Below are 18,669 nucleotides of genomic sequence, written 5' to 3'. Positions count from 1 at the left end.
CTATAATAGAAATGAAAAAGCTCTTAGTTTGCGTCTAGACACATAAAAAAACCAAGCAATTGTGATGGGCTTCAACTAGCACAAGATCTGCTCAGCGTCTCATGTAAGTTATATTACATCTTTACAACTACAGTATATGATTAGGATGAAGAGGAACTTACCGCTGGGAGAGTCAATATTCCAATTGAATCTGAAAAATAAAAAATAACCCTAGGTCAGTAAGGTGTATGGTATGATAAAAATGGTTTTCTGTATTTAAATGGGTCAGGGAAGAGATATAGAGTGGTACCTTGGCTTAAGAGCGTTTTGCAAGAAGAGTTCATAGTTTTTCAAAATTGTAACTTGGTTTAAGAGCTCCCTGTAGAGGGTGGGAGGGGAGAGGGGCATATTCAGCATAGCGTGGTCTACAGCACTGTACTGACCCATGAGGTCTCCCTTACCTTCCAAATCATAGCAGATCCACTTCAGGCTGGGGATTGCATCAGGGGACAGGATTGTGGAGGTAATCTCTTCATAGCTGTAACCCCTCTCTCCCCAGACAGCGAGTGCTGCATGTATGTGCCCACATCTGCGCTGCTCATTCCTTCATGTTCCCTGCAGTCTCTGTCAGCCCTTGTGTTTCCCATGCTCTCTATTCCTGCTATAATGTGTCCACACTCACACTCAGCTATACACACTGCTGCTATAATGTGCCTGCACTTACACTCAGCCATTCACACTGCTGTATAGAAAAGTTTCTGTCACTGTCCTCTTGCACAGCTGTGATTCTCACTTCTTAATTGGTCCATATTGAACACACACCCTTTCCCATTGCTGCCATGTGACCATGCAGACCTCAGCCCAGACAGCAGTCCTGTTTCTCTATTTTAGCCTGTTGTACTACGCTACTGCATTATGGGGATCTGCATCTCCATTCTGTATCCATTCCGATTTTTGTGTACATTATGCTCTATGGAAAGGGGAAGAGTCGAAGGGGATGAGGGAGCACGAGAGGAAAAAAGTAGCTCTGTACAAAACAACATCCTGCAATGTTCTCTCACCAAGATCCCAGAGCAGCACTGACCCTTCTGATCTCTGAATCCACCATTTTATGTGCCCAGACAATCTGCAAACTGTACAGCTACTTGTCTACTCTTCCTGCTTACTTATCCCCCTCAACCCCTCCCGCCTCCATAGGTTATAATGGACTTAACTAACCCGTCTTCACTTTGCTCCTCTTTAATGATAATGCACAGATAAGAAGGGGGGGAGGGGTTGCTGGGAAACAGCTTTCTGAGTACAGAAAGAGGCATTTACAGAGTTTCTTAAAATCGCTTGTAGCATTGATTTCCGCAATAAAAATTTAAATTACACTTTATTTTTTTTACATATATTGCTGCATAAAACATAATAAGATCCTATTCTTACCTAACCACGCTCCCCTGTGGTCCTTCTGCAGCATCTTTGGGTCTCCTGCTGAACGCTGCCATGGCCACTTCCGAGATAACAGCAGTGGTAGTTTGTTCAGACAATCATTGGTTGCAGCGTTGCCCCTCCTCAGTCATTGATTGGCTAAGCAGGCTGTCACTGCCAAGATGAGTTTGTCTCGGAAATGGCAACTGGAGCATTCAGGGGGGGACCCAAAGATGCTGCAGAAGGACCCCAGAGGAGTATGACTAGGTAAGAATAGGATATTTATTATATTGTATACAAGGGCAGCAATATATAAAAATTTGTAATGGCCAGAGTACCCCTTTAACAATTCTGTTCCCTTCAACTGGAGCTTCTGTGCAGTAACACAGTACCATGACTACAAATGAGGCTCACGTACACTGTTTATTTTTGCCATTATAGGAGTGCCCATCCGCTGTAGGGGTGCCATTTGTAAAGCGAATGAGATGTAATACTACTTTGTGTAGCCATGTTGCACATATGGATACATTCATATACGGCACTTTCAGCTGCATGCTTTAATGCTGCAATGTCTTTAACCCCTTAACGACTGCGGGCGTATATTTACGTCCTGTGGTCGTTAAGGGTGTTCAGAGCAGAGCCACGCGGGACCGGGACCGCAGCTATTAGCGGGCACGGTCCGATCGCCGTATTCGCTAATAAGGTAATCAGATGACAGCTGCATCCGATTACCTACAGGTAATCGGATGACAGGTAATACCTACAGGTACAGGTAATACCTACAGGTAATACCTACAGGTAATACAGATGACAGCTGCATCCGATTACCTACAGGAAATGTTTTCTTTTTAGTGTGGCATGGTGCTCTCTGCTGCCACCTCTGTCCAAGAAATGAACTGTCCAGAGCAGGAACAAATATCCTATACAGCATAGATCTCAATGAGAGATTAGTGTACTTATACTAGAAGTCCCCCAGGGGGAATAACCCTAACCCCACGGGGGCTTCTAGTATAAGTGTAAAAAAATAAATAACGTGTTGTTATTAATAAAAAGCCCCCTCCCCTAATAAGTTTGAATCACCCCTCTTTTCCCATGTTATAAATAAAAATAAATAAATAAACATGTTTGGTATCACCGCGTGCGTAATCCACCAAACTATTAATTTACCCCCCAAATAAACAGAATGCTTTTTTTAAAAAATTTCACCACACATTGATTTTTTTTTACTGCTTTTGCAGTGTACTTTATGAAAAAATTCAGGCTGTCTTTGCGAAGTACAATTAGTGGCACAAAAAATAAGGGCTCATGTGGGTTTCTAGGTGAAAAATTGCAACTGCTATGGCCTATTAAGCACAAGTAGGAAAAAACGAAAACGCAAAAAAACTAAATTGGCCCGGTCCTTAAGGGGTTAATTATGAATTGTTGAACCACAAAAACAACCAGGAGAAAAGGCAAAAAAACATGCAGCATCAAGAATGCTATGAACACTGCACATGTGAATGTAGCCTAATGTCTTATTTTTTTCTAAAGAACCAAATTTAAAGGAGAAGCCTGCAGGGGGAGAGGGGAAATTGATTTCAAGTAACAACTTACCCCTCCCTGTTCCAGAAGTTCATTTTCCCCTGAGTTGTGATGACTTCAAAACTCGGGGGAAAATGCCTGCCCCGGCTGATGGACTATCCGCTCAGCCAATCAGTGATTGGAGCGGCGTCCCGCTCTTCAACTTCTCAACTTATCAGCTGCTGTATGTCCTACAGGAAATGTTTTCTTTTTAGTGTGGCATGGTGCTCTCTGCTGCCACCTCTGTCCAAGAAATGAACTGTCCAGAGCAGGAACAAATCCCCATAAAAAACCTCTCCTACTCTGGACAGTTTCTGGCATGGACAGAGGTGGCAGCAGAGAGCACTGTGTCAGACTGGAAAGAAAACAACATTTCCTGCAGGATATACAGCAGCTTATAAGTAAGGGAAGAGTTAAGATTTTTAAATAGAAGTAAATTACAAATCTATATAACTCTCTGAAACCAGTTGATTTGAAAGAAAAAGATTTGGTTGAATTACAACAAAGAGTTTCACTCACCATACTGGAAGACTTTACTTGCGCTCACTAAAACGTTGCTGTTATTCCCGGTGTCGACAATCTTTGCAGTTACAGTAATTTCAGAGTACATATCACCAAACCAATGAACAGTCAGGGAAGTGTTAGCACCATAGCTTACAGTATTGGGTGTTGTAATGTAATATGATGCACTGTAAAATAAAGCACAAAATGTAAATGTCTGTTAGTACATATTACCAGCCACAGGTATGGGCAGTCCTCTACCTATATGTACCTCCTATGTGGTTTCAGCTATTCATAGAGCTCAGTTAAATTTTAATTAAGCGTGTTACTCCACAGACAAGTCATCAAGGTATAAGATACACTTACCTGCCATGACAGGGGTCTATACACAAGAAAAGGATAACAACGTGCCACAAAACAGGAGGCCCCCATAGGTACATTTTGGCTTTTCCACTGAGATGACAAATTTATAGCTTCTAGATACCAGAAACGAATGGCCGTGTCTTCAGAATGACAGCGCATTTAAAGCCTGTAAGAAACCCAGCCCTCCAGAATCTGACACTTCTTACACACCTTGTAATACAAAGCAGCACAAAGACACAGGGGAAATCCCTTGTACTGTGAGTTCGCAATTGTATATGTTTTGCCTGTTTCAAAAGAACTCATCCCAATATTCTGTAAAATAAACCTTACGTACATTCACAATAGATTGTAACTTTTTTGCACACAATCCTAAAACTTTGGTTTAAACTGTAACTGTCATTTAAATCAACTACAGAAATATGCATGAGCCAAAAAGACAGAAATGGCTGCACATCGCACCCATGGCTGACACGAAAGCTTGTTAAGCTACATTTAAAAACCAACATCAGAAGTTAGTATATAATTTGATCAAACCATATTGCCTCATGTACCACGTGCAGGTCTCTGATACACATGAGTCCCTAACCAAAAAACATCACTGCGCCGGTCAGTGAACACAATCCCTGCAAAGCGAGCGCAAGCAGAGAAGGGGGACCACGGAATGGCCCTGCAACCCCAATGTCACAGGACCAAACCCCTAAGGGGCCCCCCCAGACCCCGCCGGCGGAGATGGTGGACTCCAAGCGACACAAGTGTGAACAAGCTCTTACTTTCTCCAATCGTAGTTGATTGTGCAAATCAACTACAGACTTGTAGGTAATGTGGAAAGCAAGGTAAAACAGTCAATTCAAACAGCGCTCCTCACCATCAGCAGAGCCGTCTTTCCCATTGGGTAGGGTAGGCGGCTGCCCGGGGCCCATGACTCATAAGGGGCCACTCTGTGTTCTTACTGACTGTGTTCTTACTGACTTAATTATTGACTGTTTAAGAACAGGGACATGGACCCCACCACAGGGAGCGGTCACCCCAAAACAACTAGTAGGGTGCCTTCACACCTACCGGGTCCACAGCGGATCTAACTTCTGCGGATTCTAAGTGAGAACCGCTGCGGATCCAGTACCATTCACCCCTATGATAGCACATATTCGCAGCGGGATTAACATCCCGCTGTGAATATGTGCTTTAACCCCTCGCTGTCCGCGGCCCCGCCGCCGCATTAGCCCGTCCTCGGCCGCATCCCCCATCTCCGGCCACATCCCCCCCATTTAAGAACAGGGACATGGACCCCACCACAGGGAGCAGTCACCCCAAAACAACTAGTAGGGTGCCTTCACACCTACCGGGTCCACAGCGGATCTAACTTCTGCGGATTCAAAGTGAGAACCGCTGCGGATCCAGTACCATTCACCCCTATGATAGCACATATTCGCAGCGGGATTAACATCCCGCTGTGAATATGTGCTTTAACCCCTCGCTGTCCGCGGCCCCGCCGCCGCATTAGCCCATCCTCGGCCGCATCCCCCATCTCCGGCCACATCCCCCCCATTTAAGAACAGGGACATGGACCCCACCACAGGGAGCGGTCACCCCAAAACAACTAGTAGATGAGACTTAAAGGGGTTTTCCGGGATAAATTAACTTTTCCCCTATCCACAGGATAGAAGAAAAGTAAGAAATCGCGGGGGGTCCTCAACTCCCCCGGCGATCTCTGTACTGGACCCCTGCCAGCTCTGTTATGAATAGAGCCCCGGGTTGGCGCGTGACATGTGGCTCTATTCATTCCTATGGAACGGAAAGAGCCGAGTAATTTTCCCCAGAATACCCCTTTAGGGTGCCTTCACACCTACCGGGTCCACAGCGGATCTAACTTCTGCGGATTCGAAGTGAGAACCGCTGCGGATCCAGTACCATTCACCCCTATGATAGCACATATTCGCAGCGGGATTAACATCCCGCTGTGAATATGTGCTTTAACCCCTCGCTGTCCGCGGCCCCGCCGCCGCATTAGCCCATCCTCGGCCGCATCCCCCATCTTCGGCCACATCCCCCCATCCCCCGCCGCATCCCCTATCCCCGGCCGCATCCTGCAGCCCGCCTCCAAGAGCATAAAGTACCTGCTCGGCGGCGCGGCAGCAGTGAGGCTCCAGGCTCCGCTCCCGCTCATTAACCTGAAAAACAGCTGCTGTTTATAGATACAGGATGGAGCCGCAGATCCCCATAATGGAGAGGATGGGAAACCCAAGGGCTGACAGAGACTGCAGGGAGTATGAAGGAATGAGCAGGGGGCAAAGTGAGCACAGTATAGCAGCAATCTGTCTGGGGAGCTATGAAGACATTACCTCCACAGTTTTGTCCCCTGATGTGAGCCCCAGCCTGAAGTGGATCTGCTATGATTTGGAAGGTGAGGGAGACTTCCTGGGTCAGAGTACAGGGCTGTAGACCCCGCTATGCAGATCATGCCCCTCCCCCACTCCCCCTCCCACCCAGTACAGGGAGCTCTTAAACCAAAACAATGCTTTTAAACCAAGTCACAATTTTGAAAAACTGTGAGCTCTTAAACCAAAACGCTCTTAATCCAAGTTACTCTTAAACCAAGGTACCACTGTATATACATATCTGTGCTGTCAGTTCCCAGGGCTTCACGAACAAGCCTTACTTCATTGGAGCAGCCTGGCCACTCGATTTGTTTAAAGGCAAAGCAAACAAGCACCAATCTCACTGCCCGGCGCTCGTCTGCAGCCACCCGCAGCCAACAACTTGATGTACGTTAACGAATACTAAGGGTCCTATTAGATGGGCTGATCAACTATTAGACGAGTGCTGATTTGCTATATCAGCCGTCGTTTACTAGGCCTATTAAACGACTCAATGATCGTTTAGCAAGGGCTGCATGGACATTGTTAGCAATGTCCGTGCAGCCCTTGCCCTAAACTGTTATACATTAACGGTCCATGCTTCTGGTCTTCTCCTGCCCTCTGCTGTCACTCCCAGCGCTGCGTTTGCAGCTTCTGAGCTGACAGGCCGCCAAGCCAATCACTGGCAGTGGCCGTGACAGCCAAGGTGTCGGGAGCAAAAGCAAAGGGCAGGAGAAGACTGGGAGCATGAAGAGGCAATGTATAACAGTTTATTCAATTGTTAGCCACGTTGCACTATTACACATAGCGATGCATGGTTGGTGGCCAATGATTTTAGGTCCGGACCTAAAGACACGATTAGCCGACGATCATTGTCTTAATTACAGAGGGCGATAATCAACCGAATCTGCCTGATTCGTGCAATTATGTCTTAAGTTCATTCTGGCTATTGAAACTACAATATTGTAAGAGAACCTCTGTCCGTATGTTCTATCAGGTTGTCACAGAGAGGAGTACTGCTTTACAATGCTGGAAGTGAAATATAGAAGGCTATTGTACAAAGAATTACCAATAACATTCGTGACTTCATACAATTTTATCAGAATGTACATTTACAAGCTTTTCGTTTAATGTCAAAATGGGAGATGCCTTCATCTGCTCCACCCAGGATTCCCATCATAAAAAATAACTTTCAGGGCAGGTGTCCTAACATGATATCGTCTGCTTCCTGCTACTCTGCAGCTTATATATGTAAGATCCCACATGTACATGTGTTGCTCAATAGAAATCTTATGTGCTATTGTTTTTATTTTAGTCCCACAGTTAAACAATGAAGCAAAATACATTCACGTAGGCATTAGAAAAAAAAAACTACAGGCATATCCTGGTAATAGTAAAATCAGTAAAAATAAGTTGCTCAACATCTTTTCTTTTCGTCTTTCACAATGAATAGTAGATGGGATCATGAAAGACAATGAAAGCTGCTGACAGTACTAAGTATAGATGAAAAAACTTGCAGAAAGTTCGGGTTCGGCGTAGGATCTCTTTACGCAGGCCGATTCACAGCAAACAGGACCATTCACTGCCGATAATCACCCCGTGTAAAAGGACCAGCCGTCAGCTGATGGCATCTTTTGTGCTGTAATTTAAGGTGAACTATGACATGTGGTGGCAAGCTTTGTGAATAGCCCGGGGCCCATGGTACAGTTAATCTGCCACTAACGTCCAAGTCACTGCTGTACATACCACTCTTGACCTTGGAGCAGCCCAGTCATTCCCATAGGATGGTGGTACCTGTGTCATGGACGATACGTGCAGCAGTGATTTGGACGATTCCCTCCCTAAACTTTCCTTCACCCTTTTCTCTGCCTCCCTATTCTATACTTATCATGTCATAGCAATTTATGATGTGCAAAAGAACACTGCAGAGACACCATCACGTGTCTCGACGTCAGTGAACTAGCCAGACCTTCCTCCGGGAAGGAACAACCAAGCCAAGGAATGTCTCCAATTAAGGAAACCACCTAAGCAAGGTAGCCATCCACAGACAGCTGTTTCGGGGGTTTTGCCCCTCATCAGTGTGGAGTAGGTTTCTGGCTAGTGGGAGCAATGACTAGTAAGTGCATGCAAAAGGACACTGGTTGACCTCAGGGAGATCAACCAAAACACCGCAGAGACACCATCACATGTCTCAACGTCAGTGTATTCTAGAACATTGCCCCCTGGGAAATCAAATATGCAAAAGAACACTGCAGAGACACCATCACTAGCCAGAAACCTACTCCACATTGATGAGGGGCAAAAACCCTGAAACAGCTGTCTGTGGATGGATACCTTGCTTAGGTGGTTTCCTTAATTGGAGACATTCCTTGGCTTAGTGGTTCCTTCCCGGAGGAAGGTCTGGCTAGTTCACTGACGTCGAGACATGTGATGGTGTCTCCGCAGTGTTCTTTTGCATTTTTTAATTTCCCAGGGGGCAATGTTCTAGAATACACTGACGTTGAGACATGTGATGGGGTCTCTGCGGTGTTTTGGTTGATCTCCCTGAGGTCAACCAGCGTCCTTTTGCATAGCAATTTATGATATCATTTATCATGCACAGTGCTGGGAAGCGCATACTGCCTTGACAGAGCAAGGAACGCCGTACACGGCTCTGACAGTGCCAGAAACGCTGCGCACATGCTTCAATATATATCAAGGTTGGCCCGCCACTTTGTCCATTTTTTTTTTGTTTTGACACACTGTGTATTTTAGTTAGACCCCCCCCCCCTGCTCTAAAAGGAAACTAACAACAGGTTAAAAGTGTGGTGTAGTACCGGTGTTCGTCAGCTCAGCCTGTGGTGTTATAGTCATGACACCAGTGCTAGTCCAGCACACAGGTGTGATGTTGATACCTGCTTTTGGTAGTATGGCTGGCTGTGTTCCCCAAATGGTCGGCAACCTGCTGGGCTGTTGTGGGTTTCATCCTGGGTGGATGTCAATGGCAGAGTTTGTAAGTTGCATATTAAAGCCCGGGCAGATCAGTACACTGAGGGTTACAGTGGTGTACCAAAACACTGCATTTACATATTCACAATAAGTAAGATTTACCATTAATGATGCAACCGAACCTTTAAATATATAATAAATAACAAGAGTATTGATATGTCACGTACCAAACATATGATAAGTCATTAGTCATTTCTTAAAAACTGTAGACAATAAACAATACACAAAGATAAAGGCTATAAGGAAATATATAGTAATCTTCCAAAACAGCATTGTAATTGTAAGTCGATATTAGTCACCATATATTCAAATAATTGTGCAACAAAGTTGCTGCACTAAATCCACACACCTTAATATTGTGATTCATAAGTAAAATAATGACACAGTAACTAAACTCAGGTTCTGAAACGATGAATGTAATTGTGTGTACAAATCATCAAGATGTGATGCTGGCTGCTCCATTTGCAAATGCCAACCAATGACATCCCATATGTGCGCGATGGTTGTTCTGTCTGGAGACACTAGAAGCCATGGTAACAGGTTTAGGCCATGACGGCTGGCTTTGTCATGCTTATAAATCATGGGAAACATCAGAGAATGGGACAATTTCCCGACCTAATCAATGTAACAGTGATCTGTCAGTGTTCCTAGAAGACTAGAGGGATCTGGCTACTGTACAACAAGCCACCCCCAGCCATCACAGCCCAGTAGGACAGGTGTGATGCTATGTTGCAAAAGCATCTTCATGCCGCTGCCCACGAAGTCTGCAGAGCAATATTTGGCATCAATGCATCCAAGGATAAAGTGTGACTCATCATGGAAGAGAATAGGTCTCCATTACAGTTTGCTCTGCACCATGATAGCCTTTAAAGGGGAACAGACAAATCTAATCTGCGCATTGGGTGCTGAGGATAAAGGTATGTCTCTTACCTTCATCCTCAGTGCCGTTGCCTTGCAATTTGTAGTGTATTTCTATGTCCAGTAAGGCCGTTTGGAGCACTGGTGGGCGCCTACCAACCCCAGAGCACCGACCCCCACCCCCGCCGGCCTGCTTCTCCTGATGATTATCAGTGGAGTGGGCCAGCTCCTAAAAGCCTTACCAGATTCAAGATTTCATTACAAATTGCAAGGGAACAGTACCGAGGATGAAGGTAAGAGACACATGTGCAATAGGGAGCTATCAGTAAGTTAGGTTAGTCTAACCTGATGTTAGTTCCCCCTTAGGAGCAGCAGTGTTAGGTCAATGGAACATTTGTAGCTGGGCATCTGGCCTGTAGCCTAATGTTGTGCCTTTTAAGTGTTTGCATAGGCATGGTTTGATGCCTTAGGGCTGTATTACAAGGTCCAATATCCTAGGTAAGCAAGTGCCAATATGCTAGAGTGGCGCTCACTTACAGAGCCTATTGTAAGGCTCAGTTAACAATATCTGTGCAGCCGTTGCTCTAAAGGTGTAAAATAAAAAGGATGTACTCATCCACGTTCCCCCGGTGTCCTCCAGCCTTGTCTGTGAGATTCCCCAGTCACTGCAGCTCACACTTCTGGTTCAATCTCTGAAGGGACAGGCAGATTAGCATATCACTGGCCGAGATGGGATAATGCTGTGGCCAGTTATTGGCTGAGCAGCATGTCAGTCCAGAGACAGTTACAGAAGTTCTGGAGGTGGCTGCGGTGACCAGTGAATTACAGGCTGTGGTGAGTGCCCGGGGTCGGTGGGGGACGCGCTGGAACGAGAGGGTCACACGGTGCTGCTGGGGGGGATGCCGACAATCACTGAGGGAGCGGCTGCCTAAGGTTTGCCTCAGGTGGTAGAGACCCCAGAATCGGCCCTGTACGCAAGTGCACAGAAAAATATATCCCGACATGTATTCTATGAATGGTAAGGCCACATTCACACAACAGTATATTTTCAGGGATGAAATTCGCAAATTTTTATCCACAATCTGCAAAAAATCATCTGTAGTGCACCTGCAGTGTGCTCCTTATTGTGCGGATCTGCAAATTAAAGATGTGGTACAAAAAAAAAAAAAAAAAAGTGGGAAGGCAAAAATGAGTGATGTCATAAAAATGCGTATGGTTTCGCTGAATGCAATGTGCTCTCAAATTTTGCACTTTCCCATAGACTTCGATTGGAGTGTCTGCAGCACAATTGCGGACTGCATTCAAACCTGTCCTATTTTTTTGCATCGCGGATCCGCAAACTTTCAGGATGTGTGAATAGCACCATAGAAATGAATGGGTTGCAAAGGATTCAGTATTTTCTGCTCAGCAAATAGTAATGAAAAATGCGACATGTGAATGAGGCCTTAGAGGTTTGCCTTTTATATAGAGTTGTAACTTGAGATGAAAACATTACTGTCCATGTTCTATGAATAGTATAAAATGCATCATCTTTGTATGAAATGAATAAGCTAGAATTTTTTTTTCCTGTGCTTGATCCTATTCAAAAGAACATTTCAAATACAATAAAACAAAAGACCATGAAAGCCAATACTGGTGTTATAAAGAACAGCAGTATTTTCAGACATTCTAGTGCATAATGCCCTACAAGCTAACAATGAAAACACTAAACTATAATATCTGAGAGGACACTACTGATACTGTTAAGTACTATTATAAGAATTATAATATCTTGTTGCTTGGGAACTTGACACCGTAAAAGGTCACATAAAGATTTTAGCCTAACAAAAGGTTTATGTTTGCAAATCTTTTTTATGTTCGCAGAAAAAATGGTGCAATTTGCGGAAAGTAGCAGGAAAATCATGGCAAAAACGCATCAAAAATGCCACATTTAAACACAGCCTAAAAGGGGTATTCCCATGTCAACAAACATAATTAAACCTAAACATTGCAAATACATTGATTTAGCAAACGACTTCTTCTCCCGATATGGTGCTCTTTCCCTCCCAGTATTGACAGCCTAATGTCTAAGGTATAGAGATGAGTAAACCTGGAGCATGCTCGAGTCCATCCGAACCCGATCGTTCGGCATTTGATTAGCGGTGGCTGCTGAAGTTGGATAAAGCCCTAAGGCTATGTGGAAAACATGGATATAGTCATTGGCTGTATCCATGTTTTCCAGACAACTTTAGAGCTTTATCCAAGTTCAGCAGCCCCCGCTAATCAAATACCGAAAGCCGAAAACCCGGTTCGCTCATCTCTACTAAGGTACTGACCACTAGAGATAAAGAAATTAACAGTAATTATGAAGCGATTTGTTAGCTCTGAAATCCACTCATCAGCCGGCTTCTATTTAACTGACTGCAGCTCCATGTCGCTCCTCCCCAGGTTTCTTAGGACTGGATCCAGCTTTTCCCAGCACCTGGTGTGGAGCGGCACAGAGAGGCAGTGAGTTAAAAGGCAGCAAGCTCATGAGCGAATTTCAGAGAAAAAGCAGCGCTTTACTTTGTTACTGTAAGTTCGCTCATCTCTACTGACCACCATTCTACTCTAAAAGCAGATGTCAAGCTGGTGTGCATACACAGTGGTACCTTGGTTTAAGAGTAACTTGGTTTAAGAGCGTTTTGGAAGAAGAGCTCACAGTTTTTAAAAATTATGACTTGGTTTAAGAGCATTGCTTTGGATTAAGAGCTCCCTGTACTGGGTGGGAGGAGCATGGTCTGCACAGGGTGGTCTACAGCTCTGTACTCTGACCCAGGAAGTCCCCCTCACCTTCCAAATCATAGCAGATCCACTTCAGGCTGGGGCTTACATCAGGGGACAGGACTTTGGTAAGTAATCTCTCCATAGCTGTAACCCCTCTCTTCCTGGACAGCGAGCGCTGCATGTATGTGCCCACATATGCCCTGCTCATTCCTTCATGCTCCCTGCAGTCTATATCAGTCCTGATTGGTCAATGCTGGACACACCCCTTCTCCATTGCTGTCATGTGACCACACAGACGTCTGACAGCAGCCCTGCTTCTCTATTCTAGTTGTACTACACTACTGCATTATGGGGATCTGCAGCTACTTCCTCTATTTACAAACTGCTGCTGTGTTATCAGGGTTATGCCCTTACTATACATTATACTCCACATGCTGATTCCTATACTGTACAGTAACTTATAATATCACATTCTGCTGTTTATAAATGTTTGTTTCATCTGTTTTACATGTTATTCAGAATATAAAATCATTATTTTGGGGTGTGGACCCAAATGTTTGCATATGAATGATTTTTTATGGAAATATTTGCTTTGGTTTAAGAGTGGATTTAGATTACAGGCGCAGTCCCGGAATGAGTTATGCTCGTAATCTAAGGCACCACTGTATAGCCATAATGTAGCTGTATAAAGATATAGGGGAGAAATTAATTTTCAGTCTAATAACTGCAATTTTTTTTATGTGTGCCCTCTTATGTTGCAGTGCTTTTTTGTATGAAATTTATCTATTATGCACAAAAATATTTGTGAAATTTCTCGAACAATAGAAAATTTTACACCTGGTCAGAACGTGATGAACTGCACAAAAATTTTATGCAATATTTTACATTCATGAGCAACAATTATTTAGTCTAATAGAGTTGCACAGTGTAAAAAAAATTTACTGCTAAATGGCCCTTCCCACCCTGGTCTTAGTAGGCTGCTGCTGTTTGTTCTTTTTACCTATGTTATAAGGGGGAACCCTACATGTTTTTTTTAAATTAATATTCGTAACCATACAGGTAAAAATACAAACAGTAGCAGCCTAGTAGTACCAGGGTGGGACGGGCCGTAGCAACTTCAGGCTACTGTTACACGGCTCTTCCCAGTAACCTTGGTGCAGTAGGTACTGGGGTAATAATGGGGGAGGGGGGCTTTGTGTTAGCCATTTTACCAGTTAACACTAAGCCCAGGCTTAGTAATGGATGCTATCTATCAGACGTCTTCCACTACTACGCCTGTAATGTAAAGAAAGACAATACAGCAAAGACATTTTTTTTAATTGAAATGAAAACAACCCCAATTCGTTGGAAATTTAAGCAGTCCACCAAATCTGACATTATCCTCAGGATACAGTTATCAGTAAAACAAAAAGATACACAAAAAAAAAAGGCTGAAGCAGAATACCCATAATTTTGACAGATGTTCTGCTCCTTACAGTACGCAGCATCAAAACAGATAGCTGCTTACAGTCTGGAGGTAAAGTGGATATGCTATGCATCCCCTCTTAATGCCCTGGGGGCCAGACTGTGGTCCATCTGCTGTCCTGAGTGCACTGCGCCTGCCCCAGCAGAGTAGGGATAAGTCATGACCCTACATAACTAGGGATTAAGTAGGGTTGCATAACTGGCAGCCAAATTTTCAGTCCAGCCTCCATGGGGTTAAATCTGTGGCAGCAGAGAGGGAAGACACATACTTACTTCTCCAATCTTCTAGCTTTTTCTTTACTATCGCTGCCCAGCCAAGCAGAGGATACAGCGACCAAAGCTGTAAGTATGAATTAACCCCTAACACCCCCACCCCAATGGGTTTAAGGCTGTGGAAATGCATTATGCTCAGCAACCTTTCAGCCTTTTTTTAAAAGATCTTGAGTAGCCCAATGCCCGAGCAAGTAATATATTCAGGGAGAATGCCGTGCCCGCTAATTAAGTAATAGGATGCAGTTGTCCCGGAGGTGCGATCCACACGTCCAGCTCGGGCTGGGGTCAGCGCCGTAATGGTGCTGATCCCAGCTCGGCACTCGATTGCTTCTCATTGATCTCTGCTGTACAACTATACAGCATAGATCTCAATGAGAGATCAATGTGCTTACACTAGAAGTCCCCCAGGGGGAGTAACCCTAACCCCAGGGGGACTTATCTTAACCCCAGGGGGGCTTCTAGTATAAGTGTTAAAAAAATATAAAGTCACTAATAGAAAAAAAACTCACCGCTAATAAAAGTTTGAATCACCCCCCTTTCCCCAAGTTATAAATAAAAATAAAAAATAAACATGTTTGTAATCGCCCGAACAATTAATTTATCACATTCCTGATCTCGCACAGTAAATGGATAAGCGCGAAAAAATCCTAGAGTGCAAAATTGCACATTTTTGGTCGCATCAAATCCAGAAAAATTGTAATAAAAAGCGATCAAAAAGTCGCATATGCGCAATCAAGGTACCAATAGAAAGTAAAGATCATGGCGCAAAAAATGACACCTCACACATATGTGACTGCTATGGCTTTTTAAGCACAAGGAGGAAAAAACGAAAACAGAAAAGTTGAAATTGGCCCGGTCCTCTAAGGGTTAAAGGGGGTCGTCGCTCTTTCAAATCAACTGGATTCAGAAAGTTATATAGATTTGTAATTTGCTTTTATTTAAAAATCTCCAGTCTTCCCATACTTATAAGCTGTTGTATGTCCTGCAGTAAGGGTTGTTTATGTAAATACAGAAACAGTGCTCTCTGCTGATATCTCTGGCCGAGACAGGAACTGTCCAGAGCAGCAGCAAATCCCCATGGAAAACCTCTCCTGCTCGTATGGGAAGACTTGGGATTTTTAAATAGAAGTAAATTACAAATTTATATAACTGTCTGACACCAGTTGATTTGAAAGGAAAAAAAAATTTCGCTGGATAACCCCTTTAAGATTGTTAGAATAATGTAGAGACCACATGGGATGGTAGAGAGAGATGAGGGGGGAGATGTAGGGAGATGCAGTACTGGGGAGAACTTTGTGGGGGAGTATGAGGATTTTGTACTGTATTCTGTATTTAATAGGTAACCAGTGTAGTGTCTGGAACAGAGATGAGACATTGGTGTAATGGCTGCAGAGCAAGATAAGCCTGGCTGCTGCATCTAGGATCAACTGGTGAGAAGAGAGTTTAGAGAACAGAAGGACCAACTCAACTTTATTAATTTGTATAAAGCAGTCAGTAGTAAAAACGGATTGACAGAAATATGGATGCAATACGGATGTACTACAGATGCCCAATCCGTAATTTTTAGCTGGTTATTTCAGGACTAGAAAATATTACTGAATGTGTGAATAAGGCCTTAGGGTCCCATTACACAGAGAGATCAAGCCAAAGCCAGGAATGGATTTGAAAAGATTCTATGCGGAAAACCCCTGTGCGGACTCAGCGCTGAATCCTGCCATCAATCTCTTTGAACAGGAGCCCTCCCATTCAATAACAAAGCAGGAGCGGAGTCTGTGGACAGAGGTTCTCGGCAGAATCTCTGTGCCAACTCCGTAGTGTGAATAGGCCCTAACTAGGTAAAGGCTATTGAAATGAATGGCACTCACCGATCTACACTGACACATACCAGTGAGGATCATCTTAAAGAGGATGTACCACTAGGTAAGTCCTCTTTAACCTGACACTGGGATAGGAACAGGAACAGCGGCGTCACGGGGAAGCCGATGACTCCGTTCGAAAAACAGACCGCGGCACCAGCTTCCCTGTGACAGCGCCGTTCTATCCCTGTGTCAGGACTCAAAAGCGTGGTCGACTACGCGTTTGACTCCTGCACAAAATCAGTGTACGTCCCGCAAATGAGCAGAACACAGTCACATAATGACTCCGTCCTGCTCATTAAAGTCAATGTGGCCGTCATGTAGCCGCATCCTTTTTTCTATGATTCCTGACGTGTAGCCCGACGAGATGTGAACATACCCTGACATGGTGTGAACATGGCCTTAGTTTTCTATTAACTGCTTGATCTTTAGCTGTTGTGGGCGGAGCTGTAGAGTATTAAAAAAAAAGGTGACAAAGAATCAAAAAGGCACAAAAACGTATGGCGAAAGAAACCCTCACATCATAAACCTCACAAAGGAGCTGTAGGAACAGGGGTTCAGGGTGGTACCACTGCAGGGTGGTGCCGGCTCAGGTGTCATTACACTGTAGTTCCTCTAGAGGGCCTCCGTGTTACACCTAATCTGATTCCTGTGGTATATGTGTGCGCGCTGCCGTGTGATGCGAGGATCCGGGGAGCGGTTGCGGCCGTATCACGAGGGGACGCCCCGGAGCTCTCCCCGCATGTCCCCTCACAGCCGCCGCCTGCTGCTGAGGAAGCGTCCCGGAAGGAGGGGTCAGCAGACACCGGGAGGAGGAGTCTCCGGAGTTTGCAGGCTGCTGACTCAGACATGGCGCTTCCGAACACGGGACCTGGCTGAGGGCAGAGCTGTGGATGTACACACAGCTGCCGGCCGCACTGCACCATGAGGACGTGGGGAAGTGACAGCGGGGAGGAGGAGGAAGCGGAGGACCGGAGCCCTTTGCTGGGAGACCACGATGTGCAGCGCGGTAACATCCAGCACCGAGGACCGCCTGCTGCAGGTGAGGACCCCCGGCACTGTGAGGGGAGCGCGACCGCGGAGACAGTGTCAGCTGACCGAGGCACGTGACCTAAGATTTCCCGCCCTTACAGGGACTGACTGATGATTGGCTCTTGTATGTCTGTCACAGAAACAAAAGGCCTGTGCATGCATGAGGTGTGATCTTCTTCACATCCTTAGGGCCCTATTCCACGGGACGATTATCGTTTGGATAATCGTTAACGATTAACGATCTCAAACGACCGCTATTGCGAAAGACCTGAAAACGTTCACTCATTTCCATGGAACGATAATCGTTACTTATGATCGTAATTGCGATCGTTTCTCTTCGCTATTTATTCGCTATTGCGTTCGTATCTATTGAGAACGACCGAACGATGTCTTATTCAATGCGAACGATTTGCAAACGAGCAACGATAAAAATAGGTCCAGGTCTTATTAAACGATCAACGATTTCTCGTTCGGTCGTTAATCGTTAACTGCATTTCAACCGAACGATTATCGTTCAGATTCGAACGATTTAACGATAATCTGAACGATAATCGTCCCGTGGAATAGGGCCCTTAGGGTGGTATTACACGAAGCGATTATCGTTCGAATAATCGTTCAATCGGTCGTATTTGAACGATTATCTTTAAGTGTAATAGTAGACAACGATTAAACGACGAACGATTGGTCGTTGGTCGTTTAATAGGTTTTGGATCTATTTTTATCGTTTGTCTTTTACACATCGTTCGCACATCGTTCGTTTGAATAAGATGTCGTTAGCTGTTCCCTGTTCATTCGCAAATTGAAAGGGGAGTGTTCTTGAATTTTGTTGCTCCAATATAACCGATAATCTTTCCGTGTAGTAAAACGAACGATTATTAGGCAACCGCTATTGCGATCGTTGGAGATCGTTTATCGTTAATCGTTAATTGAAAAAAATCGCTTCGTGTAATACCACCCTTAGGGCTTATTCCCACCTCCTGTATACAGAGGCAATTTGGGAAGCCCTGTCCTGGACTGTTTCCCCGCTGGGCATGGTGTATTAGTATCATGCTGGGAGCGGGGAAACTGTTTGAATTGCCTGTGCCGCGTAAGATTCAAACAGTTTCCCCGCTCCCGGCATGATATTACGTAGCCTCTGTATTATATGGTACGTAAAGGTTTGGTAGGCTGCTTCCATAGATTTTCTATTGGATTCAGGTCAGGTGATTGGCTGGCTGCACCATTTTAGCAGCTTTGTTTTTTTTCTGAAACCGATTGGGAGTTTCCTTGGCTGTGTGTTTAAG

The 18,669-nt window shown here is 44.7% G+C and overlaps 2 protein-coding genes across 2 annotated transcripts in view; one reads left to right on the top strand and one right to left on the bottom strand.

Moving 5' to 3' along the window:
• The window catches only part of LOC138795180 (CD109 antigen-like), a 70,208-nt gene extending 65,472 nt beyond the window's left edge, over nucleotides 1–4,736 (bottom strand). The window contains exons 1-4 of the mRNA XM_069974173.1: nucleotides 4,682–4,736; nucleotides 3,820–3,835; nucleotides 3,472–3,641; nucleotides 162–190 (exon numbers count right to left, since the gene is read on the bottom strand). Of these exons, the coding sequence (XP_069830274.1) occupies nucleotides 162–190; nucleotides 3,472–3,641; nucleotides 3,820–3,835; nucleotides 4,682–4,736 (270 nt within the window). The remainder of the gene's footprint in view (nucleotides 1–161; nucleotides 191–3,471; nucleotides 3,642–3,819; nucleotides 3,836–4,681) is intronic.
• Nucleotides 4,737–17,049: 12,313 nt separating this feature from the next.
• SLC17A5 (solute carrier family 17 member 5) overlaps nucleotides 17,050–18,669 on the top strand; it is a 30,675-nt gene continuing 29,055 nt past the window's right edge. The window contains exon 1 of the mRNA XM_069973490.1: nucleotides 17,050–17,396. Coding sequence (XP_069829591.1) covers nucleotides 17,279–17,396 — 118 coding nt within the window. The 5' untranslated portion in view covers nucleotides 17,050–17,278. The remainder of the gene's footprint in view (nucleotides 17,397–18,669) is intronic.

The sequence above is a fragment of the Dendropsophus ebraccatus genome, chromosome 6, assembly GCF_027789765.1.
Source record: "Dendropsophus ebraccatus isolate aDenEbr1 chromosome 6, aDenEbr1.pat, whole genome shotgun sequence".
Lineage (NCBI taxonomy): Eukaryota > Metazoa > Chordata > Amphibia > Anura > Hylidae > Dendropsophus > Dendropsophus ebraccatus.
This window is presented reverse-complemented; position numbering and strand designations above follow the sequence as displayed.